At 47.3% G+C, this 27,775-nt stretch overlaps 1 protein-coding gene and 1 non-coding gene across 2 annotated transcripts; both read right to left on the bottom strand.

Moving 5' to 3' along the window:
* Window positions 1–5,372: 5,372 nt before the first annotated feature.
* On the bottom strand, window positions 5,373–5,477 carry LOC121103573. Its single transcript, XR_005835825.1, has one exon. It is a non-coding gene; the product is annotated as a U6 spliceosomal RNA (small nuclear RNA).
* A 3,179-nt stretch (window positions 5,478–8,656) lies between these two features.
* Window positions 8,657–26,551, bottom strand: NPHS1 (NPHS1 adhesion molecule, nephrin). The gene is made up of 28 exons (XM_040632907.1): window positions 26,407–26,551; window positions 26,089–26,304; window positions 25,883–26,005; window positions 25,570–25,698; window positions 24,993–25,074; window positions 24,520–24,623; window positions 24,212–24,339; window positions 23,943–24,114; window positions 23,602–23,759; window positions 22,998–23,363; window positions 21,175–21,361; window positions 20,871–21,000; window positions 20,517–20,689; window positions 19,943–20,083; window positions 19,720–19,860; window positions 18,835–18,956; window positions 17,676–17,847; window positions 17,421–17,577; window positions 17,174–17,325; window positions 15,680–15,791; window positions 15,415–15,596; window positions 13,805–13,861; window positions 11,743–11,862; window positions 11,574–11,598; window positions 11,392–11,467; window positions 11,138–11,231; window positions 10,926–11,041; window positions 8,657–8,954 (listed from the first exon to the last, which is right to left on the bottom strand). Exons 1-28 carry the CDS (start codon window positions 26,507–26,509, stop codon window positions 8,823–8,825), a joined length of 3,870 nt encoding a protein of 1,289 aa, XP_040488841.1. The 5' UTR covers window positions 26,510–26,551; the 3' UTR covers window positions 8,657–8,822.
* Window positions 26,552–27,775: the final 1,224 nt, after the last annotated feature.

Genomic DNA, 27,775 nt, shown 5'->3' with positions numbered 1-27,775 from the left:
CGCCTTCAGACCAAAGAGTGGTCTCCCTGGACCGCCTCAGTGTATGAATCCTCCTGGGGGTTCCCATCTCAAGGATGCCCCTCCCTTGCTCCCCATGGTTCTGAAGAGAACGAAAAGCTCCTTTAAATGGTCTTCAAGGCCATCACCAGTGTCTCAACATTGGCTGCACACTGAGATCACCTGGAGAGATTATTTTAATTTTATTTTTAAAATGATCATACCATAAAAAATAACTTTTTTTTCTTCTGGTGGGCAGTTCAATGAATTTTATCACATGTGTAAATTCATTTCACACACACACCCCCATTGCAATCAAGATAAGAACATAAGTTGCATCCTCCCAAAACATTGCTTTTGCAGCCACACCCTCTCCCCACCCATAACTCCCGATGACCGCTGATCGTTTCTAACATCGCTGTGGTTTTGTATTGTTGAGAATGTCAAATATATGCAGCCATATGGTATGTAATCTTTGAGATGGTCTTCTTTCGCTTAACATGACCCCTACACTCCACTGACTTAGACCTCACATATCCCCCCACCACCCTCTTATACTCCTTGTTGTCTCTTCTTCCTGTTCAGGGCCTTTGCACTTGCTGTTCCTTTTCCCTTAAAACTCTCCCCTTCCTGGGGTGCCTGTAGGGCTCAGTCAGTGAAGCATCTGACTCTTGATCTCAGCTCAGGTCTTGATCTCAGGGTTGTGAGTCCAAGCCCCACATTGGGCTCCAGGCTAGGTATGGAGCCTACTTAAAATACAAACGGGGGCCTGGGTGGCTTAGTTGGTTGGGTGTCCGACTCTTGATTTTGGTTAGGTTGTGATCTCGGGGTCATGGGACTGGGCCCCACGTCAGGCTCCGCGCTCAGCATGGAGTCTGCTGGAGAGTCTCTCTCTCCCCCTCCTCCTCTGCTCCTCCCCTCTCCCCCCCACTGCTTGTGCTCTTTCTCTCTCTCTCTCTCTCTCTCTCTCTAAAACAAATAAATAAATCTTTAAACAAACAAACAGTGGCACCTGGGTGGCTCAGATGATTAAGCATCTGCCTTCGGCTCAGGTCATGATCTCCGGGTCCTGGGATTGAGTCCCACGTCGGCTCCTGGCTCAACAGGGGGTCTGCTTCTCCCTCTGCCTCTCCGCCTTCTCATACTCCCTCTGTATCTCTCTGTCTCAAATGAATAAATAAAATCTTTAAAATAATAAAAAAATAAACAACTCTTCCCTTTTTTATTTGCATAATTAACTCCCACATGTCCTCAGGTCTCAGGATTTAAGGTGCGCCCTCAACAAGGCCTACCCTGAGCAGCCCCTGCCTTGAGGGGAAGTTTAAAGTTTTTTTGTTTTTGTTTTTGTCAGAGAGAGAGCGCATGAGCACAAGCAGGGGGAAAGGAAGAAACAGGCTCCCCACTAAGCAAGGAGCCTGACGCAGGGCTCGATCCCAGGACCCTGGGATCATGACCTGAGCCGAAGGCAGATGCTTAACCAACTGAGCCACCCAGGAGTCCTGCAAGGAGAAATTTAACCATTCTACACTTTACTTGTAGTTCCTGACACATTCATCCTTATTTGAGCAAATACCTATTAATAGCTCCCTCTTCACCAGACCATAAGTGTCATGAGGACAGGGACCGCATTTATGTCGTTAATTTATCCCCAGTGATTAGCATGGGACTTAACTTTTGTTGAATGAATGAATAATTTAATGGATTTATTTGGCATTTGCTGGACACAGGACTTAAAGTTTCCTTCTTTCAGCAGTACGAGTAAATTGTGGATAAGACCCCCTTCTTGAGTCACTGTGATCTTACAAGAAGTAAAAGAGTCCCCAAGAATCACCCCCTCAAAAAATTCATGATCTGGCAGTGGGGGAGAGCAGGGGACAGCTGAGAGGTAGAGTTGCCCTGAGAGTGTTGCTGAAAACAGCACTGCTCCTGAGATGCTAAGTCTTGGGCTGTTGGAGAGGTAGTAGGGGATTTGGACTTGGTACTCGCAAGTTAAGCCAAGACCCTGAGAGGGGCTGGGATAGACCCAGGTTAATCGTGCCCCTTAACTACCAGCACAACCAGAAGAAAATCCTCTCTAGAGGAAGGCTTCCCCAATTTAAGTGTGTAGGACTCCCAGTAACTAAGATCAAGTAATAAGTTCACACTCAAAGATCACCAAACACACAAGAAAATAAGCCACCAGGAGGGAGAGTTGGCAGAAGCAATTCTCCAGTTATCTACTGCTGCAAAATAAATTGCCCCTAAACTTGGTGGCTTAAAACCACAGCAGTAACTTATTTTGCTTGCAGATTGTCAATTCACTAGCTTGCTTCCGCTCCATGCAGTATGAGCAGGGACAGCTCAGTTTGAGGCTGGAAGATGCACTTTTTAGATGCTGTACTCACATGAAGCTCCAGATGGTCCTGTGGGTGGTCACCCATTTTGTGGTGAGAGGGAAAGGGGCTGTTAAATTAGCAAAGAGACATAGTTCTAAGTGGGAGAAAAGCTGTGGGATCAGAGTTCTCTCCGTTTTGATTGGGTCACCTAATGACCCCTAAGTCAATCACTGGGGTTGGAGAGTTAGATACTCAGAATGGCCGAATCCAAATGGCCATTTGCTGGAGCCCCAAGTAGAGGGGGCTACATCCAACGCAGAAAGCCTGCTTGAAGTGGGGGAAGAGGTATTGCTGCTTCCCAAGAGTCAGCAATGGGAAAGGGTGAATGGACGCTGGGTGATAGAACAACTGGGCTCATGAGTGGTTCTAATGGTTCCAGGAGAAAACACGTAAAAAGAACTTAGAATAGGGATTGGCATGTGGAGACAGCTTATGAATACTGTTTGTCTGTTGTCCTTATTTCAACTATTTATTGGCTTCTGACCACTCATAGGATAAAGTACAAACACCATAAGATGATTTTCATGGTTTATCCTAGTCCATCTCACCAGCCTCAATTCCTATCACTCCCTGCGCTAACAATTCTCCAGCAACAATTTTAGGAAAATCTTTCTCCCCCAAGTACTCCTGCGATTCTCTGTGTTTCAATGACTTGCACACCTATTCAGCCTTTAATATCGGGGCTCGGTGACCACTTAACATCAGAGGACACTCCCATTACCACCATCAAGTTTTTATCTCCAGCACAGACCTCTCTGCTGAGCTCCAGATCCCAGTATACAAAACACTTTCTTAGAATCTTGGGCTAGGTTTGTTCTTCTCAAACGGGGCGGTACCGCCCCCTGGTGGGAATTTTGGAAACTTGCGCAAACGTTTTTGGTTGCCACGCTGGTTGGAGGGCACTACAGACTTTTACAGGAGAGGAATCAGGAACGCTAGACCCTGCGTCCGTGCCCTAAACAAATTGAAACCTTCCTTAAAGGCGTTTTAAAAGTTTCTTAATTATCTGAAATTACTAATATAACATATATACAAATGCATAAAAATTTGTGGTACGATTTAAAACATACTTTTTCTGAAATGAAACTATAATGTGAATAGAGTGAAAATGATGATTTTTGTTGTTCAGAACGGCACCAAAGGTTCGCCATATAGGAAAATTTCAATTCCAACCATAATGCCGCTTATGAGATATAATGTAAAATTTTAACAGTGTAAAACACACATAAATGTGCTCATATTACAAGTGTTCGATATGATAAATTTGCAGGAAGTGACACCACCTGTGTAACTAGCACCCCTGGTCAAAGAACAACATTATTATCCCCCTTGAAAGCTCTCCCTGTATCACATTCCAATCCCTATTTCTCTCTGCCCCAAAGATGACCACTCTTGACTTCTAATGCCACCAATTCGTTTTGCCTATTTTTAAACTTCAAGCGGATGAAATCATAGAGTATGTTCTCTTTTGGGTCTGAGTTCTCTGATTCAATGCTATGTGTTTGATACGCATCCACACTGTTGAATCAGTAGTTCATTTATCCTCATTGTCATAGTGTCTATTGGATGAATATGCAACTAAGTTGTCTATTCTCCCTGGTGGACACTTGGGTTGTGTTCAGATTCTAGTACCAATGAACTTTCTAGTTTATGTCTTTTTGCTCACAGATATAAGCATCTCTGCTGGGTATATACATTGGAGTATACTTATAGGTTTGTAGGGTATACATATGTTAAGAATTAGTAGACCCAGCCAAACAAAGTGGTTGTACAAATGTACGCTTCCATGAGCACATGGTTGTGCCTGAATATTTTTGTTTTGTTCTGTTTTTCTCTTTTCTTCTGGACTTCAGGGATCAACCATTATCTTTGGTTTATGATGCATTCTTATCCATGCATAAGCCCCTTCTCTGATAGTGAGAAATCTAGCTAACATTAATATATTTATTTCTTTGATCAATCCCCCTGTCTTTAACTGATCTCCTACTGTTGCTGCTACCCCTGTCCTCCGTATCAGTCTTTTTCACTCCACCAGGGCTCTAACAGCCCGTACTGTGCAACCCTCCTGTGCATACTCCTCACAGTCTGCTTAGGCTCTGACACCTAACCCCGGGGCTGTCATGGCTTTCCATAACCCCCCACCCAACACATCCACATTCTTACCATGTCCAGGCTTGCTTTTAGCCTCACAAACCACCCTTAGGAGTGAAAGCTCTTTATTTTTACTTCTTGCTTTTCATAGTTCTTTTCATCCATAACTTTGATGACTTTTCTTTGTAATCAGATTTATATATTTTGTCAGTTTAAAGAACATAGTGTTCGCTTTTTTTAAAAAGAATCTCTAGGGGTGCCTGGGTGGCTAGTCAGTTGGGCATCTGACTCTTGATATCAGCTCGGGTCTCAATCTTAGGGTTGTGAGTTCGAGCCCTGTGTTGGGCTCCATGCTGGGAGTAGAGCCTACTTAAAAAATAAAATTAGGGGCACCTGGGTGGCTCAGATGGTTAAGTGTCTGCCTTGGGCTTGGGTCATGATCCCAGGGTCCTGGGATCGAGCCCCGTGTCGGGCTCCCAGCTCGGCGGGGAACCTGCTTTTCCCTCTTCCTCTGCTGTTCCCCCTGCTTGTGCTCTCTTGCTCTCTTTGTCAAATAAATAAATAAAATCTTTTTTAAAAATGAAATAAAATAAAATTTAAATTTAAAAAAGAATCTTCAAAAAATTAAATTTAAATTAAAATTTTAAAAATTTAGGGGGCGCCTGAGTGGCCCAGGTGTTAAGCGTCTGCCTTCGGCTCAGGGCGTGATCCCAGCATTCTGGGATCGAGCCCCACATCAGGCTCCTCCGCTATGAGCCTGCTTCTTCTTCTCTCACTCCCCCTGCTTGTGTGCCCTCTCTCGCTGGCTGTCTCTCTCTGTCAAATAAATAAATAAAATCTTTTTAAAAATTTTAAAAAGAATCTCCATTTTACTTTTTCATTAACTTATTTTAATTTTAATTTTCTTTTTTTAATGTGGAACACTTTTCAGTTTGCATGTCGTCCTTGCACAGGGGCCATACTATCTTCTCTGTATTGTTCCAATTTTAGTGTATGTGCTGCTGAAGCAAGCGCTATTTTAATTTCCTTAAAAGTAGAAGAAATATTCTATTTTCTTCAGATTTATTCTATGGTTCATTTTCTAGTTTCTTTTTTTCTTTTCTTAAAATTTTCCCAAAAACAAAACAAAAAAAATCCCCCAACATTATTATTTTTTTTTAAAGATTTTATTTATTTATTTGACAGAGGGAGAGGGAGCGAGAGAGGAAACACAAGCAGGGGGAGTGGGAGAGGGAGAAGCAGACTTCCCGCTGAGCAGGGAGCCCGAGGCAGGGCTCGACTCCAGAACGCTGGGATCATGACCTGAGCCGAAGGCAGACCCTTAATGACTGAGCCACCCAGGCTCCCCGTCCTCAACATTATTATTATTATTATTATTATTATTATTATTATTATTTTAAATTGTATTAAGTTTTAAATTTTAATTCCAGTAGAGTTAACATATAACATATATTAGTTTCAGGTGTACAATATAGTGATTCAACACGTCTGTGCATGACTCAGTGGTCATCATGATAACTGTACTCTTGATCCCCTTTGCCTATTTCACCCATCCCCACCACCTCCACTCTGGTAACCATCAGTTTGCTCTCTATAGTTATGAATCTGTTTCTTGGTTTGTCACTCTTTTTTTCTTTTCGTTCATTTGTTTTGTTTCTTAAATTCCACATATGAGTGAAATCATATGATATTTGTCTTTCTCTGACTGACTTATTTCACTTAGCATTATACTCTTTAGTCCCATCCATGTCATTGCAAATGGCAAGATTTCATTCTTTTTTTTTTTTAAAGATTTTATTTATTTATTTGACAGAGAGAGAGACAGCCAGAGAGAGAGGGAACACAAGCAGGGGGAGTGCGAGAGGAAGAAGCAGGCTCATAGCGGAGGAGCCTGATGTGGGGCTCGATCCCGTAACACCGGGATCACGCCCCGAGCCGAAGGCAGACGCTTAACCGCTGTGCCACCCAGGCGCCCCTAGATTTCATTCATTTTTATGACTGAATAATATCCCCTTGTGTATCTATACCACATCTTCTTTATCCATATATCTATCAATGGACATTTGGGCTGCTTCCATAATTTGGCTATTGTAAATAATGCTGCTGCAATACACATAGGGGTGCATGTATCCCTTTGAATTAGTGTTTTTGCATTTTGGGGATAAATACCCAGTAGTGCAATTACTGGATTATAGGGTAGTTCCATTTTTAAATGTTTTCTCAACTATGACATTATTATTTTTCCCTTAGTAACTAGTAAAATAAATGGTTTTTTAGTTCTACTTGAGCTCAAGTGAGTTTCTGCCCCTTGCAAATTATCCATTTTTTTGTATCCATTAACTAAAGGCCCCCATTCAAACTGGCTTAAGAAAGAGGGTAAGTTATGGTTGCAACTAACTAAAGCCACCATTCAGACTGGCCTAAGGGGGAAGGGGAATTTATGGTCCAGAAGCAGCTCTAACTTCAGGCACAGCTGGATCCAGGAGCTTGTTGTAATCAGGAACTTGTCTCATTCATAGTTATTTATGTAAATTAAAAGGGACTAGATTATGGGCAGACAGAAGCAATAGATATTTGGTGCATTGATTCAGACACTGGCAAGAGGAAATAGGAAGTGCACAAAGAGACCCAACCACAGCATGGATTTCCTTTGGGGAGCCTTACCCAAGCCGTTCAAGTGGTACCCAACAACCCAAATCCAAGAATATCAGCATATTCTCTTCCCTGGCCACAATGATCCGTTCTGGGATGGGCTTAAAACCCAAGCTGGGCCGAGGGAAAAGCAGCCCCAGGACTTTCCAGAACTATCGGCAAAAGAGTCACTGTGGCTGCTGAGCTTGGAATGCCAGCCTAGAGCTGTAAGTGGTCATCTTTCTTTCTTAAATGAAGAGTCTACCTGAGGATGAAATCAACACAGAGAAAAGCAGAGCCAAGAGATGTAGAAAAATAGACCTTTCCTGGCTCTGTTTCAATACTGGATCCAGCAATGCATTAAGCCAGCATTCCCCTGATGCTGTCAGCTAGAACGACCAATAAATTCACCTTTCCTGCTTAGCCAGTGTGGAAACAGAATGCTGTAGGTTCCTTCTTTGAAAAAGAAAAATACACAATTAGGAAAATTCTACTTTTAAGAACCGAATCATCTTTCAAATTAAAGGGGAATTGTTTGGACCCGCGTATTTGTGTATTCGAGTGCTATAGTGTAAAAGCTTATTTTAGTCTAAACTGAGGGAAAAAAATATGTTGATGAGCATTTGAACCTACAGTGTTTTTTTTAATGATTTTATTTATTTATTTGAGAGAGAGAGAGGCAGCCAGCGAGAGAGGGAACACAAGCAGGGAGAGTGGGAGAGGAAGAAGCAGGCTCCCAGCAGAAGAGCCCGACATGGGGCTCGATCCCAGTCCCAGAACTCCGGGATCACACCCTGAGCCAAAGGCAGACACTTAACGACTGAGCCACCCAGGCGCCCCTGAACCTACAGTTTTGATAATATGATTAATCCAGTAGAAGTGGAGGCCTAAATGAAGATTGTACTTAGCTATACTCTGTTCTCCATAAAAATAGGCAGATTTCTCAGTCTTTCTGCTATTCAATATAAACAATAAGAATTATCTTGCTGGGTTGCTTTATTATGGAGACTGTTTTACAAATCACCTTTACCAAGGTATAATTTACGTACCATAAAATGCACCCATCATAAGTGTACAGTTCAATGAGTTTTGACAAATCTATACACCCATGAAACCACTACCACAATCATGATATAGAACATTTCTTTTACCCCAAAAAAGTTCTGTTGTGCCCTTTGGCAGTCAATTCCCTTCTTATGGTCCCAGGCAACCACTGATATGCTCTGTCACCTTAGATTAATTTTGCCTGTTTTAGAATTTCTACAAGTGAAATAATACAATATGTATTCTTTTGTATCTAGCTTGTTTTGTTGTCTTTTTATTTTCTGTAAAGTCTATTTATGTTTACATGTGTGTCATAGTTTATACATCATATTTTAGATACCTGTGGAAAATAATAAAACAAGTTAGATATAATAATGGTTCACAAATTCCACTTATTATTAGCTATTTCAGGTGTAATTGAACTCAAAATGAACTATTTTTATGTCTTTCCCAACTTCTGAAAATTTTACTTTAGAAAATATAAAGACCCTGGAATAGCTTTTCATTATCGAGATGTCTTTTACAATTTACTGTTTCCCTTTGGAGAAGTTTAGTTTCTAAAGGCAGCTCCCAGTGCAGTCTTATTTATGTAAGCCTTACTTGGATCATCTCCTGTCACTTACACACATGGACCAGTGGAATATTATGTCCTGCATGTGTAGGAAAAGGGTGTCGAGAAGGCTCTCACACCAGATGTCCCCTCAGCTCAAAGGGTAGAGAATCGTGTTCCATAGGGTCCAAGTCTCCTGCCACCTGATCATAGATTCCTCTTGTATCCTCATATGTCTCCTCAAGCCAGCAGGGGTCACAGGAGCCCTGACAAGCAAAGGTGGAGTTAGAACCATAAGAAGATGCCCTATAGGTCCTCATTACAGCTCTAGGAGGGATACACACTCCTACTCAACTTCCCAGGGAAAAAAATGTTTTAGTTTCTAATTATGAGGAAAAAAACCAACAAATACAAAGAGGAGAGAGATTATAATGAGTCTCCATCATGAACCTCAATGTACCCACCCCTAACTTCAATAATATCAACCCTTGGTCGATCTTGATTTATCTATATCTCCATCTTTTCATCTCCTAACCTCACCATGTGGGTTATTTTTAAGCAAGTCTAAGATATCTCATGATTTCTGTCAGAAAAATAATTAAAATGTCAGAAACATGAAACTTTTAAAAGTGCATGATATTGAGAATTGGAGTGGAATGTGAATAATGATTCTGTTAGTCCTATAAATATCAAAATTTTCATCAAAATAGAAGACAAAAAAGACCATGTAGAGTGGTCCTTACTGGAGATGTGTTTTGCCCTAGGATTGAGAGGAAATTGTTGTTTTAGATCAGCAAATTTTAGAGCTGATTTGCCCATGGGCCAAATACAGCCTGCTGCTTGTTTTTGTACCGCCTGGGGCTAAGAATGGTTTTACATGTTTTAATCAATGGGAAAATAGCAAAAGAAGAATCTTTATGATGTGAAAATTATATGAAGTTCAAATTTCAGTGTCCAAAAATAAAGTTTTATTGAACTTAGCCACTTGTTCATTTATGTATTGTCTATGGCTGCTTTTATACTACAGCAGCAGAGCTGAGTAGTTTTGAAAAGGACAGCATGTCCTGCGAAGCCCGAAGTATTTACTATCTGGACCTTTACAGAAAAAGTGTGTAGATTGCATCTGTGCTTTCCAGGGCACATATGGTTCAGCACCACGGACAGCATTTTAATGCACATTATTTCCATGCTGGTGAGAACAGTGCCCCACCTGGGACAGTTACAGAGGGAAGTCCTTGGCCTAGAGGTGCCAGAGCATTTGCCAAGGCCACACAGAAAGTCAAGTGTTCTGCCCCACCTCCCTTACAGTAGGTGGGGGTAGTTGATAGTCAAAGTGTTTGTTGTTCTTGCCTGCCCAGCTACCATCTTCACTTCCCTCTGGGCTCTCTGTTCCTCTCTCACTCAGTCCAGTGGATGGCCCCTACTCTCTGATGCCATGGCTGGGTACCAGTCCAGATCTGTCCAATTAGCATAGTCTTTCCCCTGCCTCAGTGGTTCAACAATAAGTATGTGACCAAAGCTGGACTAATAAAGTGTCAGCTCTGGGGCTTTAGAGCTATTGGAAAAGAGACTTTCTCTTTCTCTGAAGGTTACTAATCTAAGAGGATACAAACCTGCATTTTCTAGGGACATCTGTAGGGAGGACACTCTGGTTCCACCTGAGTGGGGCCTGAAGACTATTCTATCCCTTGACTTTTCAATTGAGTGGGCCAAAAACTTATTTCTTTATATCTGTCTGCTTAACCAGTGTAGTAGAAAAGGCTAATTATTCAGTAGAATGCATAGCTTCCTTCTTCCATGGTAATAGAACTATAGTGAGGCATATAGATGTCAAGCTGGACTAAATTTCTCCGTCTCCTTTACAGTTAGGTGTGACCATGTGACTGTGTTCTCATCAGGGAAAGAGTAGAATGTACCATTTCTGGGCCTGGGCCATAAGGCAGGGTTGTGTCTCCACCACACTCTCTTTTTCCCTCTCCCACAGTTGAAACACGCAGTGAACGAGCCCATCTATGCAAACTTGAACAATGCACTAGAGGATGGCAGAGGAACACAATGGAAAGAACTTGAGTTCTGCAATAACCATGTGCAATAGGGTCACTCACCTCTGATTGCTATGTGAGAAGGAAATAGGACTTTGTGCTATGACGTCTAGTTTACCCTAACTAATATAAACAGTAGGAGGTAGGTTTCTGGCGGTAGCCAGGAAAGAATTCTGCTGATACAAATCTCCTCACCATTGGTACTTCATCATAGAGGGGTCCCCAGGCCCCAGGTGGGGCATAGAGTCTTTCCACCTCATCATACAGGTGTCCAGGAAAAGCCATATCCGCCTCTTCAAGATGTGTGAAACCTGGAGTTGGAGTGGAAGGAAGGGATAATCAAGGCACCTGTCCAGATAGCAGGGAGATCTATGAGCAGAGGGAACTCTGATATGATCATGACTCACCTCGAGGATAAGACACCTCCTCCAGTGTTGGTGGCAGCTGGGGGCTGAAGTTCTTCATGGAGTGGTAATATGGTTCTACATCTGTTGTGCTAACCTGTCAACAACCCCCCCAAAAAAAAAAAACCCAGATAAAATCTTTTCTATCCTCTGATTCCATAGTTCCCAGAAAGGACAATGATTAACCTGAAGTTAATGACAGAAATTTAGTCTGCCGGTTCCCTGTTAGCAGAGCTTTTGGGAGCACCCTCACTCACCATGGAGCTTCGAGTGTCCCTGTCTCCGGTCCACTGGCTGTCTTCGTATTCATTCTTGACTCGGTCCTCCTCCGACCTTCCAGGACAGAGGTATGGAGGTCAGCTGGGTGTTGACTCTGACACCTCTCATCCCCAAACCTCCTTCCTCAGAGCCTTTCTTACAGAAAAATATTCCCACTTACCCTGCCTCTGTCTTCTCTGAGATGCCTGAGGGAAGTAGGGAAAAAGGGATCAGAGACACCCCTCCTCTGGCCAAACAGTCCCTGGGAAACTTTCAATATGGAGCAGCCCCAGGGCTCCCTGTCACCCTTGGGCCTCCATCCCTGCAGGGGAAGAATGGTCTTTCCTCACCTTCAGCAAGACGCCTCAGTCTCCGCTGCCAGAGGAATCCCCCAACACAGGAGATGTTAGAAAGCAGCAAAAGACCCCCAACAGCAAACAACACAGGCAGCAGGGGCATCCCTGAGGGTCCTGGGGGAAGAAGGTACCCCTTAGTGAACCCAAAATGACTGGCTCTAGGCCCGGAGCAGCATTCTCTGAGAAAGCCCATTTCTGACTAAGCAAAGCCCCTCTTCCTAGGCCAGGGAAGCAGATGGGCAGGGATGTCCAGATCCACTCCTTCTTGCCACCTCAGGGCAGGTGGCTCCTTTCTCAAGTCAAGCCACTAACAGTGGGTCCTACCTGAGCCCTGTGTGTAGACTCAGGTGGGAGCTCCAGCTGGGCATTCAAGATCTCCTCCCATGTATTCAGCCTTCCCCACCAACCATAGACGCTGGTATTGGACCCTCCAGCCACACAAACTAACCACTGGCTGTTTCCAGAACCACTGAGGCAAAGCCACACCCCTAAGCCTTGGAAGAGTCAAATGTGTGTTAGTAAATGTCCTTTCTTCTCAACTGATTTTATTCTCAAATGACTTCCTCTTTGCACAAACTTCCCTTCCAGGTAATATCGGAGTCCTCTGCTATATCCCTAAGGACAAGACTAAATCCCTCTAAGTAGACATCTGCTCAGCATCTATCTCCCTATCTTCTGCTAACAGCACTTATCTTCCTTTGAGGAAATAGCCACTCCCTCACTCTTAGGCTGTATGTTCCCACAGATCTCCATGGAGGATATATGGACTTCCCTGACCAATAAGAGCACCCATCCCTCTTTCCACAGTGATCAGTTCAGACCCATCCAGCATTTGACCCAAGGTGGATTTTTGCCAGAACATTTAGGACACTCCTCTGCTGGCTACTGAGAAGTGGAACAAAGCTGGAGGTATGTGGAGGGGGGTGGGTACTTCTTTGCCCTCTTGATGAAAGAACCTGAGAAGGAAGCCATCAGAGATGAAGGCAAAGTTGAGAAAGAGTGAGAAATACATCCTTTGTGAAAATCATGAGAACCTATTGGAGTTTTCAATTTCACAAGCCAACCAATAACTTTTTATTGCCCACAACAGCTGAATTTCTGTCACTTGCAACCATCTCAGACTTTGAGGGGGGGATTGTTAGCAAAATGGTCATAATTCTTTCCCTGTAACTACACTCTTGAGTAGTCCCCTTCCACACTGACTCTGAGTTGAGACATGTCACCTGCTTCAGCCCATGAGACAATATCAGGTGTGACAGAATCAGGCACTTGAAAGTGCTTGCCCAGTCCTGCTGCTCTTGGGACTCCTGTGACCACCTCCATATGAACAAGTCAAGGAGAGACATGTGGTGCAGTTATCTCCATTGTCCCAACCAAGAATCAGATTGTCAGATATGTGAGAAGGAGGCCATCCTAGGTCAACCAATCCCAGACAAGCTTCCAGCTGCCTGTAGCCCAGACCAGAACTGTTCAGCCACTTGTAGAATCAAGAGAAATAATGGTTGTTGCTGTAAATGCCCATGTTTGAAGTGGTTTATTTTGCATCGAAAGCCGACTGATACAGGAGAATCTGGGTGGTACAGTCAGTTAAGCATCTGACTCGGTTTCAGCTCAGGTCCTGATCTCAGGGTCGTGAGATCGAGGACCATGTGGGGCTCCACGTCAGCCCATGTCCAGGCCTGCCTCAGCTCCATGTGGGGGTCTGCCTCAGGCCCCCCGGCCTCCGGCTCCACACTTAGTGGGGAATCTGCTTAAGATTCTCTGATTCTCCTTCTCCCCCGCTCTCTCCCTAATATAAATAAATGAATCTTTTTTTTAAAGCCAACTGATACAGGCTTTGCACAGGGCATGGATTCAGCTAATTCTTTCAGAATTAAACTGAATTAGGCAGAGAGAAAATGTGTCACATCCAGGAAAGAGAAAGAGCTTAGGATGTGCATAAGGGACAGAGCTAAGTCTTAAGGGTTTGTGGCCACAAAACAGAGGTGGTGGGGTTGGAAGCCAGAAGGCTCTATTCTCAAGGGAGAGAGGGATATTCAAGGGGTTGAAAACTTACCTGCAGGCTGCTCTGTGGGCAGCTGGTAGTCAGGTTCTCTAGAAGGCTGGTCTAGACCTGCGGGGTGGGTATAGAGATTGTGAATCTACACCAAGAATCTGGGTAAGCCTTAACTATTTCATGGTTTCCTATTAAGCTTTTCAACCCATTCTGAGGAACTGATTTATGGCTTCTTAGGAATATTTCAAAGAGAGCTGCAAATTGCTGATAGTAATGGCAATACTATTAACAGCCATTCTAATGCCAATAATAATAATAATAATAACAATGATGATTATTATTATTATTGATGAGTGCTTTATGGTATGGAAGGTCCTTTTAACCCAAATTATCAATTTTGGAGGGTTAACCAAAAAAGATCCTGGGTTCTCAGAATGTCTTAATAGAGGTGTTCTAGAGCAAGCAAAGTGAGTGTAGTACTTTATGCTTTAGTACTTAGAAGGAAGACTGTAATGGGGAAAAGAAAGAGGAGGAGTGGGAGAAGTTCCTTACTTCCATAAGGAAGAAGGCTGATGCTCTGTCAGGAAGGGAAAGACAGAAAGAGGGAGCTTTAATAGGGCAAAGTAAACAGAAGTTGAGCAGAGGGCATTTCTCCAAATCAGTATTACATAGCACTAACTCTGTACAGGTTCCTGTTCTAAACACTTTAGATAAATTAATTTATTTAATCCTCACAACTGTCTGAGAGAGATCTTACTTTCAGAGACAGGTGCAGAGATCTCAGATACCTTATTTTTAGACACTGAGGCTGGATAATGTTAAGCACCTTGCCCAGGGTCTCATGACTAGGAAGTGGCAGAGCTGGGACCTGAATCCAGGCTTGTCTAAACCAGGCTTTGTGTGATGAGCCACTACACTACCGTGCCTGCCAGAGTCAAACGTTCTCATTAGTCATATCAAGGAATTTGTTCCTTTCATCAAAGTTGCTGAATTCATTGGCATCGAGTTGCCCATAACATTCCCTAACTTCCCCTTAAATGTCTGTAGGGTTAGTAGTAATGCCCCCTGTCATTCCTGATATGGGTGTAGCTGTGTCTTCTTTCTTTTTCTCGTTGACTCACTTTATAAAGGTTATTGACCTTTTCAAAGCAGCAGCTTTTGATTTCATTGATTTTTCCCTATGGTTTTTCTGTTTTCTAGTTCATTGGTTTTTGCTCTTTATTATTTCCTTCCTTCTGTTTACTTTGGGTTTAATTTGCTCTTCTTTTTCTAATTTCTTAAGATGGAAACTAAGCATCAGTCTGAAGCCTTTTAAAAAATCTAAATGAGCATGTAGTGTTGTAAATGTCCTGCTCACACTGCTTTAGCTGCACCCCACAATTTCCGTGTTTTCTTTCCATTCAATTAAAACATTTTTCTAATTTCCCTTGTGTCATTAATCACATTCAGACAGAATAGATTAGTGGCTAAAAACTGGTTCCTGGAGTTCATCTGCCTGAGTTCCAATCTCATCTCTACCTCCTTCTCACTGTGTGAGCTTCAACAGTAAACTTAGTCTCTCTGGTCCTCAGTTTCTTCATCTATAAAAAAGGAATAATATTTACTTCACTCTATCATCCCATAAGTCCCTTGAGGAGCTCTGCAACCTGTTCAAGATTGTCGCTTCCCACCTGGGGTGGTGATAGGGATCTGGGCTCCCTTGTCAGTTAGTCCACTGTCCCCCAGGGCGTTGCTGGCCAGCAGCCAGACCCTGTATCGTGTAGAAGGCTGCAGCCCAGTCAATGTGAAGGTGGTGGCCTCAAGTGGTAGGACATCCACGTAGAGGAACCCTGGGGTCTCCAGTGCCTCATATCTGTACGAGAGGGAGGGCAGTCATTCAGGGAGGTGCCCCAGCCATGTTGGCTGCCATCCCTTCCTGCCCTGACAGGGACCCACCTGATTTGGAACCTCTGTGGCAAACCCCCATCAAAGCCAGGTTTCCATTCCAACCCCACTGAATATGGGGTCATGCTCACAACCTTTAATCCTGATGGGGGATCTGGGCGGCCTTTGAAGAAAAAGATGAGGGGAGTAGTCAGAGGATACAAAAGGTTCTAGAAGATCCTTCCAGGTTTTTCTAAGAATTATTTTAAATATATAGTCGATTCTTGTGATTAGTTGTGGTTATGTTTTATAAAGTTGCTATGAACACTGAATTACAGAACATCAAATCATTGCTTCTGGTGGAAATGCAGTTTGATTTCTGTGAACCTCCTGTCACAACATTTTCATCAACCAATCAATACATGACCTTGTTTTTTGTGTTTCTATTTAAAGACACCTTATTTAAAGTAGCGTATTGATTCATTAACATTGAACTCACGGCCAACAGTGTTGTAATTCATGTTTGAATGAAGCTTATCCAACAGCAATGTTTTCTCCATATCCTTAGGAACTCTAGACAACATGTTAGCACTGTGGCTAGAGGCCACTTTAAATAGCAGAATCACTAACAAAAAGCACAAAAGTGCAAAAAATGTGGGACTAAATAGGCCACAAAGAGGACACTTACTTACAGTATGAAAGCTGGAATAAGAAGGCAGAGTGTTACGTTGTTCTACCCCAGCTGAGAATGTGCTCATTGGGTGACTCAGTTTTTTTTACCTGCTCTGTACATGTTTCTGAATGACCAAGAAAGCAGTATGAGTATTGATTTTTTGAGGTTACAAATAATTTTTAGCAAGTAGGCAAATTTGCAAATAGGCTTGACAAATAGGAGCACTGAATGTATATGACATATGTTCCTTGTGTGGATTTTTTTGGTGCCTATGTCACATTCATTCCTCATTTCTTCTGGATACAGAACCCTGAGTATCCTTTGGAAAACCACTCATCCAGATTCTCAGGCCAGGTGCTTCTGATGGAAATGACTCTACTCCTTGTAGGAGAGATATGTGACCAGGCCAAGCCAACCAGGGTGTTGCCATCCCTGACCACAGGGTTGGTTCAGGGGTGGGATGGGAGCTGAGTAGAGCCAATAAATCTTAAATCTAGTACTTTCATACCACTGTTAGGAAGAGAAAAATTCCATTTCTCCTGGGAAGTCTAATAGCCCTCTATGAGGAAACTTAGAATAAAGCCAAGACAGAGAAAAGCAGACCTGAGAGTCAGAGAGTTCTTGATGACAGCTGAACCTAGATCCAGTGACTCCTGAGAACCTACTTTTTGATTACTTGGGCCAATAAGTTCTTCCCTCCTCCTTCTTTTCCTTCCTGTGGGTTTCCCTGAAGATCCAGTCTCCATTAGGATTTTCAGGGCAGGCAGAAACTCCATCCCTACTCATAAACACTTCTCAGTTATGGGAACCCTGCCATTCTGTGACAATCAGAGACTTGGGGATTGACCCAGGGAACATCCTCCCAACACCCTCATAACCCACTCCCACCATACTGATGCTGACGAGTTGAATGTTGGTGTGGTCTGAGCCAAGGGGGTTGCTGGCTGTGCACGTGAAGAGGGCATAATCCTGGGCTGCAGACACGTTGGCAATGGTCAGGAGACTGCTGTGGACCCCACCCTGGTGGTATGTGTGCTCTGTGTACCTGGGGAGGAGGTGTAGCAAGGATTCAGGAAAGGTAACATGGGTTGGGGGACCAAAGTTGGGACTAGAGTGCTGCCTGGCTAGGCCTTGACTCACCTGGGATCCTGGAGATCCAGAGGGACTCCATTTTTGGTCCAAGTGAAGACGATGTTGGGGACGCCTCGGGCACGACAGTGGAGGGTGGCGGAACTGGTGCTATCTCCAGCTGCAGCCACCTTAGTTAGGGGAGTGGGGTGCTCCACCTGGGGGGCAACTAGTAGGAGTTGTTGGTCAACATGAGATATGTGGAAGGACATGAGAGATGTGAGTTTAGTAGCAGGCCTTGAAATCAGGAGTTTGGGTGTTACTCACATCTGACAACAAGTCGGACCAGCCCTCGGGCTGGAGGTGCCACTCCATTGTCCACAATGCACTGGTAAGCACCAGCCTGGGCCAGTTTGGCATGGTGAATTCGAAGACGCCCTGTGGCTCCCTTCGACATCTTCTCCATGTCATCCAGGCTCTGGTCCTCCTCCTTTTCTCCCTTGAGGCACAAAATACAGGAGATGGCCCCCAAGTCTGGCCCCAGCTCCATTATCACCCAAACTGGGTCTCTCCTGTACCTTTATTCTCCCAGACACAATCACCTTCCACAGATCTGCCAAAGAAAAAATTCCCCCATCCATCTATCCATTCCCCGAGTCATCCATCCATCTATTTGTGTATCCAATCATTCATTCATGGGCCCATCCATTCATCCACCAATCCAGAAAACTATTCACTCATGCATTTATCCAACCATTCATGCTCAGAGCGATTTATCTACCCATCCACCCATGTATTTAACCATCCATCTCCTTGTCAATTTATTCATTTATCTATCTACGTCTCCTTCATCCATTTGTGCATTCACCCATTCATTCATCTTCCTTCTACCTATCCACACTTCCATCTATCCACCCATCCACCCCTTCTATTTACTCATACATGCACATACCCATAAATACATGCAACTGTACATCAATTCATCCAACTACCTGTTTATCCATCTCTCCATGTCTCCATTGACCCATGCACCCATCCATCCATCCATCCATCCATCCATCTATCCATCTGTTCATCCATTGTTCTTCCACAGACATCTTTCCACTAATGGTATTCATCCGTCTATCTACTCTCTAATTTTATCAATTTATCTATTCATTTCTTTCATTCAACCTTTAGTCACTCATCTATTTATCATTTATCCATTCATTCACTTGTCTGTCCATCTGTTCTTCCATCTACTTATTCATCCATCCACTTACCTATTGATCCATATACACATCCACCTGCCTGCCCACTCACTTGGTTATCTATCCACTCACGCACCCATCCATCTGCCATTCAACAGGTAGTCCTTGGAGGATGTCCCAACAAATATATAGTTATATAGGATCATATAGCTGTGATCCCTCCTCCCAAGGAACTCACAGTCAAGAAACCACATCCCCCAGCCCCCACTTCCATTTACCAAAGATCAGATCCTTACCAGCCTCTCCCAGTTGAACATCCCTGGAAGGATGGGATTGGCATCAACGGTGCAGACTATGTCCACAGAACCCCCAATATTCACCTCAGTTGGGTCCTGGAGAGCTCGAATAGTGGGAGCATCTGGGAGAGGCAAGGGGTTGGGGAAGGCACTTGTGCCCATACAGATGATGGTGGGAAAGGCCCCAAGTGGGAGAAGTGTTTTAGAGGTGCTCAGGAAAGTTACAGGTATGAACAGGTATGATACAGTCTGCCCTTTATGCAAAGTAAAGTTCTCAGGGTTAGAGAGGCATTCTCCACCCACTACTGTACTGTGCCTCTGTGGTGACAAGAGCAGGTCTGGTGAACTTCCAGGATTGTAAGAAAGTGGATCTTCCACAGTGGGCTTGGCTTCCTAATTTTTTTTTTTTTTTTTTTTTTTTTAGAGAGAGAAAGCGAGCTCCTGCATATGTGCATGTGTGCAGAGGTAAAGGGAGAGAGAGAATCTTAAACAGGCTCCACCCTGAGCACAGTGGAGCCAGGAGTTAATCTCAGGAATTTGAGATCATGATCTGAGCTGAAATCAAAAGTCAGATGCTTTGCCGACTGAGCCACCCAAGCGCCCCAAGACTTCCTGATGAGAGTAACTCCCATGTAGGTGGCCCCCCTGTCTGAGCAGATTCCACCTAGGGTCTCTCTAGTGGGCAGGGTTCTCAAAGTGGGAGTGACTCCATCACAGTTAAGGCTCCAGAGTGGGAGGCTTTCAGGATGGATGAATACGCCTAGGTGGGCGGAGCTTCCACCATAGGAGACTCCACAGTGGACAAGATTCCCTGAGTGGGTGTGGCTACCATGGGGGCGGGGTCCTAAAACGCCCTAGTTTCCCAGAGTGATGATAGGGGCTCACAGTGTACATCCAGCCGCACTAGAGTTTCAGCGGTGCCCTCCGAGTTCTGGCAATGCAGCTGATAGAGGCCATCGTCAGCGCGGGTCACATTCCATAGCTGCAGGGCTCCACCAGACAGGATGCGATGCCGAGGGCCACCAGCTGGGGGAGGTCAGGGTGAGGGGCCTGCCAGCCCCCTCCAGTCCGGGAGACCTGCACCCTTCTCTGTGACCACTCCACAAACCTGGGCTGAGGCGGTAGCCGCGGAAGGTCCAGTTGAAGGCCTCCGGGGCAGGGTTGGCAGATACAGACACCGGCAGGAGTGCCTCACCCTGCTCCACTGCGTTCACCACGAGCACCTGCTCCCCCAGGAACTCCGGAGGGTCTGTGGAAGGGGCGCCAAAGGGAGTCAAGATTGTTGTTAAGGTTGGGGTCTGGGATGGATTTGAGATCAGGTACCGGTATGAGGGTTAAAGTTGGAGTCATGACTAGATTTAAGATTGTGGACAAGGTAACAAGTTCAGAGCTGAATTCAGCGATCAGGTTCAGGATAGAGGTCAGGATCTAGTTTAGGAAAAGGGTAAAGGCCAGAGTCAGGTTAAAAGTTGGAGAGAGGGTTCAGGAGGGTTCACAGTCAGGGGTTAGAATAAAGGGCAAGGCAAAATGGAGGTTGGGCAGGAGAGGAGTTTGTGTAGAGCTAGGGGTCAAGGATAAAGGTCACGAAAGTTTCAAGCTTTAGAATGGAGATAAAGGCCAGTGTCAAGGTGAAGACCCAAGTAGTATAAGGTCAGGAGGGAATCAAGAGGGCTTCCACATACACAGCACGTTGAGGCGGTAGAAGGCGCTCATGGTTTCCTGTAGCTCAGGGCTGTGGGCTCGACAGGTCACTCGGTGGCCGTGGTCTCGGGAAGACATTCTCAGAAGGACGCTCCTGGCAGCCGCAGAGCCTTTGAATGGGGCACTACGGGGCGGCGTGGCCACGCTTTCCAACCTGTGGCCCACGCAGGGGTGGTAGGGTCAGGTCAGGGCTAGCTCAAGGATGGAACCAGAGGCAGAGGGGTACTAGGTACGGGGCAGGACACCAGGGGTGGGGGTGGGGGTGGGGGCGGGGGCTCAAACGGTAAAGGGGCGTGACCGGAACCAGAGAGTGGAGGGACCGCTGGCACTCTCACCTCTCCCCCTCCTTGTCCCACGACAAGTTGACAGGAGGGTTGCTGCTAACGCTGATGCAAGTCAGGTTTAATGCATCCCCTGGGCGCAGAGCCGTCGCGTTGGCCAGGATCGTCACGTTTGTTGGGGGAACTTCAAGAACGGGTCAGAAGAGCGAGGCTCAGAGCCTGCTTCCGCCTTGCCTAGACCCCAAGCTCTGCCGCACACGACCTAGCTCTCCATACCCACTGTCCCCCAGCCTGGCTCTGGCTTAGTTCCCCGCCGCGACCACGCCCTCCCCCAGGCCGTGGCCGAGCGCGCCCTCACACTGCACCACAAGCTGCGTGGATGCGCTGAGCTGACCCGCCTTGCACGTGAACTTGGCCTGGTTGTCCGACGGACCCGTGATCAGTACAAGCTCTCGGGAGAACGTGCTCCCTGACTTCTCCAGACTTCCCAGCTGCACCCGCCGCGGCTCCTGGGGCGACCGGGGTTCGGTCACCGTCCGGGAGTCCTGAGGGCAAAGACTGACTGGGGGACGGCGAAGCCCTGCCATTTCCCCCTAGAAACAGCCCCATTGAGTTGGCTGCCGCCAGCGCAGATAAAGCCTTCGTGTGATGAGGAAAAGTGTCCTCCTTCCCCTGGCACCCAGCTCAGGTAGAGGAATGGGGACTGGAATCGAGCACCTCCCACACGGAATCTCTCCCGCCTACCCTGGGGCCCTAGAGCCCCAAGCTTTTGCGGTGGGACCGGGCCTCCAGCCCCATGCCCCACACCTTGGCCCCGCCTCCTCTGCTCTAGCAGTGGTCGGTGTCCCCTGCCGACCCTCAGCCCCACTCCTCAAAATCCATTCCAGCTACACTTAGCAAGCACCACACGCCAGGAAAGTTCCATGGAATTCCCAAACCTTTCCCAGAATTTCTACGTTGTTTCCTGTCCTTAGTTCTTTTTCTTAAAATTCCCACTTTCTCCAAAGATTTCCTTTGATCATTCCCTTAATTCCATGGTCTTTTCACAGATTTCCGAATCCTTCCCCCATATCCTCTTATTACACCAGTCTTTTACTAGAAACCTAGTTTTTTCCCAGAATTCTATCCAATTAAATTTCATTCCCATAATTTCTAGTCCTTCCCCCAGAATTTTCACTAGCCCCCTAACTTCTCAGGATTTACTCAGAATTCTGTCAGAATTTCTTTTAATTTTTTCTTTTTTTTAATTTTTATTTTATTTTATTTTTTAAAAGATTTTTATTTATTTATTCGACAGGAAAGAGACAGCCAGTGAGAGAGGGAACACAAGCAGGGGGAGTGGGAGAGGAAGAAGCAGGCTCATAGTGGAGGAGCCTGATGTGGGGCTCGATCCCGGAACGCCGGGATCACGTCCTGAGCTGAAGGCAGACGCTTAACCGCTGTGCCACCCAGGCGCCCCTGATTTTTTTCTTTTTTTTTTAAGATTTTTTTAAAATTTATTTATTTGAGAGAGAGAGAGAGAGCCAGCAAGAGAGAGAACACAAGCAGGGGGACTGAGAGAGGAAGAAGCAGGCTCCCAGCGGAGCAGGGAGCCCGACGCGTGACTCGATCGCAGGACCCTGGGATCATGCCCTGAGCCGAAGGCAGACGCTTAATGACTGAGCCACCCAGGCATCCCTCTTTTAATTTTAATGAAATTTCACTTTCTTACCCCCAAATCTTGCAGATGAAATTTATTATTAATAGATTTTCAAATGTTCTGTGGAATAACTAGTCTCTCCCCCAAATTTCTAGCCTTTGCCCCTCATTGTCCTTGGACCCGGAATTCTTAGTTTTTCCCTAAAATTGCTGCCATTTCATCTGAATCCCTAAGATTTCACCAGAATTTCTTTTTCTTTTGGTGAAATTAATTGCCTTTTCTCTAGAATTCCCTTTCCTCATCTAGAATTCCTTCTTTTTTCCTAGAATTCTGTTTTCCCAGAGTTTCCAGAATTTTCCTAGGATTCTGTTTCATCTTCATGGCATTTGTGTCTTTTCCAATTCCCTACCAAAACTCCAACTCTCCAGTATTTTTCAAGAAGCTCACGTTTTTCCAACATTCCCCAAGACTCTGGAGGAGAGAAAGGGCTCCGTCTTTCCCCCTATTTCTGGCCACCCCACAAACCCTTGTTTGGCACCAACCTTGAGCCAGGTAAGAGAGGGGTCTGGGTTGCCTCCAATGGCCAAACACACCAGCCTCACTCGAGTCCCAGCCCGGAGGCGTTGTCCCTCTGGGGGGCCCTCTATCCACAACTTCTGGGCAGGATCTGTGAGGAAAGCCGGGAAGAGGGGCTTTTCTCTCTGGGTTGGGCCTGAGAGAGGGGGTGGGGAGTCTCTAAGGGATGGGGCACCCCTGGGCTCACATTTCACATTCAGGATGAGTGACTTCTTGAAGGTCTCCTTGGTGAAGGCCTCACTAAAGGCCTCGCACGTAAGAGTCAGACCATTGTCCTCTCGCCGCACCAGGAACGTCAGGTTAGACATGGAGATGTGGCCACCGTGCAGGCCCTGCTAAGGAGCAAACTTAAGACTTGGCAATGAGAGCAGTCCCATCCCCGGTACCTGAGGTCTGGGTTCACCCCAGACCTTAGCAGGGACATGGAAAGCATCTCCACCCCCTCCTCTGTGAGACCCAGGAGGCCAGGACCCAGTCACCCAGGCTGCCAGGCCCGTCCTCTCCCAGATCCAGGAGTCGTGCCCTCGGCTCCCTCCTCCCTCAGACCCAGGAGCCTGGCCACTGCCTCACATCCATGACCATCTCTTCTGTGGGCACCAGCTGCCGCCAACCCAGCCACCATCGCAGCAGAACACGTGGGCGACTGGATTTGGTGATGCAGGAGAGCGTAACGTTCTTGTTTTCAGACTGGGATGCAGATCCCAAGATGGTAATGGCACTGGGGGGGACTGCAGGGATGATGGACAGAGGAGAGACACGAAGCTAGGCTGGATGCCTCACACACTGGCCCCGACAAAGAACTGGGGACATATGACAAGGTCTTTGGCATCAGACAGGCATGATTTGGGGGCACAAGCAGATGGTTCTCTGGGGCACGGACTGACAGATGGGCAGCTGGCATGAGGACTCACAGGTGACCTGCAGTGTGACTCCGCATTCCTGGATCCCCGTAGATACACTGTTGTGGGCCTCACAGCTGAGCCTCGCCCCATGGTCTTCCGGTCGCACAGTCATCACTAGCATGCTTCGGGCCACCGCCTCAGCATGCTCTGTGCCCCATGCTGTGGACATGGGCTGGCCATTCTGAAGACAGAGACAAACCTGGGCCAGCTCAGGGCCAGCTCCTCCCCCACCACCACCCCGCTTCCCTTCCCACCCTAATGTCTGCCTCTGCCCTCACCTTCAGCCACTGCAGTATAGCTGGCGGATTCCCTCCTCGGGCCACACACAGCAGCTCCAAGCTCTGTCCTGCCCTCACGTGCCCCTCGTCCAGGCCTGGCCACTCAATGATAGGGGGTCCTGGGGGGACTGGGAAGCAGCAGTCACTCAGTGGGCCTGGGGAGCCCATCCATTCTTTCCAGGCCCCACAACCTGCCTTTGAACCCCCATGTTGCTCCTTGAGAACCTGAACCTTCCATAATCCCCCCAGGACCCCCAATTCCTGCTTCCCATCCCCCATGCCCACAGCTGACTCAGTTCCCCACTTACACAGAACATTCATGGTGACTGAGACCCGGATAGGGGTGTCCATTGCTGGGCTGGACCCCTCACAGACCAGTAGCTGCCCGTTATCTGAGCTCTGGGGTGTCACCCTGGGATGGGAAGTTGGGGTTCTGGAGTCAGAGTCATCATCTGAAATTTGGGGAGTCAGGGTGAAGAGGTGGGGATCCCAGGTTCCCATGCCTTGCCTAAGTCTCTCTGCTGATTTCCTCTAGGATCTTGAGTTCCATGGAGGAGATCTGGGGGGTCAGCAGTGAAAATTGGAATCCCAGAGGCCCACACCTGACCAAAATCCTTGTACTTGATACTCTGGAACTAGGGTTCCCATGAAGATGTTTTGGAGGGGTCAGAGTGAAGAATTAGGTCCCAGATGTTCATGCCTGACTCTGGTCTCCATGCTTGGTGTTTTCATGGAGAAATTTGGGGGCCAGGCTGAGGGGAGGGCATCCCAAATTTCATACCTGGCTGTGGCCTCTGTGGTGAAGAGTTTCTCCTGGGACCCCGCATTCACACTGGCAGAGATGTCAGAAATTGTCTGTCCACCTTGAGGCAACAAGAGGGCTAGAGGGATGCTGCCTCCCCCCCCCCCCCCCACCCCGAGGCAGATCCCTGGGAGACTGGTCTGGAAATCCTCAGGGTGGACATAATGCCCCCTCCCTCCTCGTTCTGGAGGAAAAGTTCCAGCTCTGTTCCTCCACACATTCAGGCCTTCCTCCTGGGCCCATGCCCTCACCACCTTGCCGGGTTGTGTCACCCACCGCCATCACCTAGCTTCTTGCTCCTGCACCAATGATGACACCCATATCTCCATCTGGAGCCTCAGCCTCTTCTCTGAGTTTCCGACCAGCAGTCCTGCAATCACTTTGGTGTCCTTTCCTGGATGTTCCCTCCCATCCACAGGTCTCACACTGGCCTCAACATCTCCCCAAGACCGATCCTGCATCCCCATCACTCAAGGAATGTCCTATTTTCTGGGACCTCTCAGAGGGACACACTCCCTCCCCACTCCAGGGGCCCCGCCAGTTCACCAACACTCACTCTGGAGGAAGGTGATGTCAGGTGCTGGCTTTGCATCCCCAGACACACAGCTGACCACGTACTCCTGCCCAGCTACCCATGTGACTGTGCTCCCTGCCTCGGGGGTCAGCTGAAGCACCTTGGGGGGCACTGGTGAGAAAAGGTCTGGAGTGAGCTGCCACCACTGAGAAAAATAGGAGGATTTGGGTTTTGAGTCTCACTACTCATCAGATGTGCACCCTGGGCCTGGGACTGAGGGCTTGGGATCCTGGGCCCTGGGGTAGGAGAGGGCTGGAAATGGGACTCATGCATCCTGGCGGTCTCTCACCCATACCCAGGATGGAGATGATCACTCTGGGAGACACAAGCTCAGGGCCTGTCTCTGAGCGGCCGACCTGGCACTCATACTCGGCGTCATCACTCAGGTCACACGCTTCAATATGCAGGTGGAATTCACCTGCAGGTGAGACCAGGGGTCCCAGGTCAGGAACCCAGTCAGGCCCTGCTGCTGGTTCAGGGTCTTAGGCCCTGATCCCTTACCTCTAGTAGGGTCCCCTTCCAGGCGGTACCTCGGGAAGCTGGGGATCCTAGGATCCGGGCCCAGGAGTAGCCCATCTTTGGCCCATTGCACCACACTGCCAGGAGCGCTGACCCCACACCGCAGCTCAGCAGCAGTCCCCTCCACCACCGTCAAGTTTTCAGGCAGAGCCCAGAAGCCTCGTGGAGCTGAGGCAGGGAGCGGCAACTGGGCCAGGCCTGGGGACACAGGGATGTCAGCAAGAGAAGGTCTGTCTGGAGAACATGAGTGGGAAATGAGGGCCACTTGGCGCTGGGTCACAAGGCCAGGATCCCACTCACCTGTGGTCAGCAGCCCCATGAGGAACAGGGGAGCCCTGATGAGGGTCCTCAGAGCCATCCTGGGTCCTCTGCCTGTGGTTCTCGCAGTGTCCACTGCCAACATCCTCTCTCTGTTTCTGTCTTTTTCTGGGTCCCTCTCTCTACATCTCTGGCTTTTCTTATTGTCTCTCTTGGTCCATTTGTCTCCTTCTCTTTCTCTGTTTTCCTCTCTTCCCATGAGTCAGTCTCTCTCTCTTTCTCCTTTCCTCCTCTTCAGTCTCACCCTTCTTCTCTCCTGGCCCCCCCCCCGACCCTTGCTCTCCTCTCACCACTCACAGCCCCTCAGGAAGGACAGCTGCTCGGAGAACTCCAGGAGCCCAGGAGAGCGATGAGGCTAATGTGGTCAGTGGCAGAGACCCAGCCCGATGTTGTCCTCACATTGCTGCCTCCCTTGGGCACCCTCCCGAGTCTCCAGCTCCAGGTCTCCGCCCAGCAGGCTCCTCCCGGCCCAGCTGGAGCATGAAATCCCCTGTCAGCACATGCCAGGAACATTCCACGGTGCCTCCCCAGTCCCCATGACCCCAAGGGCCTGGCTTGGGCCAAGGATAAGGGGCAGCCAGTCAGACCCAGGCAGACAGCTGGACCCAGCATGAGGTTAGGATTCCCCCACTCTTCCCTCCCCTGGTACATGACCTTGGCAAGTCTCTGCCTTCCCAGAGTAGACATCTCCTCATTGCCATCAGGGATCTCTGCTGGAGAGTGTGCAAGATTGTGCTTGAGAGACTGCAAGAGTGCAGATATCTGTGTGCATATGTGCATGTGAGTGCATGAGCATGGGTGTGAGCATGGGGAAGGTGAGAGTGAAATGTGATCTGTGAAAGTATACTCAGGAGTGGGTGTGTGTTTGCGTGTGTGTGTGTGCGCGCTTGAGTGTCTAAAGCATAAGTGTGCAGGGCTGTCAGAGAGGGTGGAGTGAAAGCCACGGTCCAAGACCACCTGCACTAAGTGGGTATAGGAGTGAGCCCAGCTTGGGAACCCTGTGGCCATATGAGTTCTACCTCATGAAGCTTTCCTCTGTCTCTCCCTGCCCCCCCCACCGCCCCCAATCAGGTGGTTACGTCTCAGGCAACCTTTACCTACGTCACTGTCTCTCTTTTGTCTCTACGTGTCTATGTTTTTTTTTTTTTCTGTCTTTGTTCTCATCTCTATCCCCCACTCCCCATGCTCTGTGTCTCTCACACACCAGACACTCAGTAAATATTTGTTCTCCGGCACACCTGGGTGGCTCAGCTGGTTAAGCAGCTGCCTTCGGCTCAGGTCACGATCCCAGGGTCTTGGGATTGAGTCCCGCATGGGCTCCTTGCTCAGTGGGGAGCCTGCTCCTCCCTCT

The sequence above is a fragment of the Ursus maritimus genome, unplaced genomic scaffold (assembly GCF_017311325.1).
Source record: "Ursus maritimus isolate PB19 unplaced genomic scaffold, ASM1731132v1 scaffold_19, whole genome shotgun sequence".
NCBI lineage: Eukaryota > Metazoa > Chordata > Mammalia > Carnivora > Ursidae > Ursus > Ursus maritimus.
The sequence above is the reverse complement of the archived record's forward strand: the minus strand, read 5'-3'. Positions and strand labels throughout refer to the sequence as shown.

Bases quoted from the DNA above. Each gene is read 5' to 3' on its own strand.
- NPHS1 (XM_040632907.1), bottom strand. From the start codon at position 26,509: ATGTTGGCAGTGGACACTGCGAGAACCACAGGCAGAGGACCCAGGATG. The intron at 25,075-25,569 runs GTGAGTGTTGGT...TGTTGCCTCAAG, and splicing joins TGACATCACCTTCCTCCAGA to GTGGACAGACAATTTCTGAC. The intron at 17,578-17,675 runs GTGAGTAACACC...AACTCCTACTAG, and splicing joins GGTCCGACTTGTTGTCAGAT to TTGCCCCCCAGGTGGAGCAC.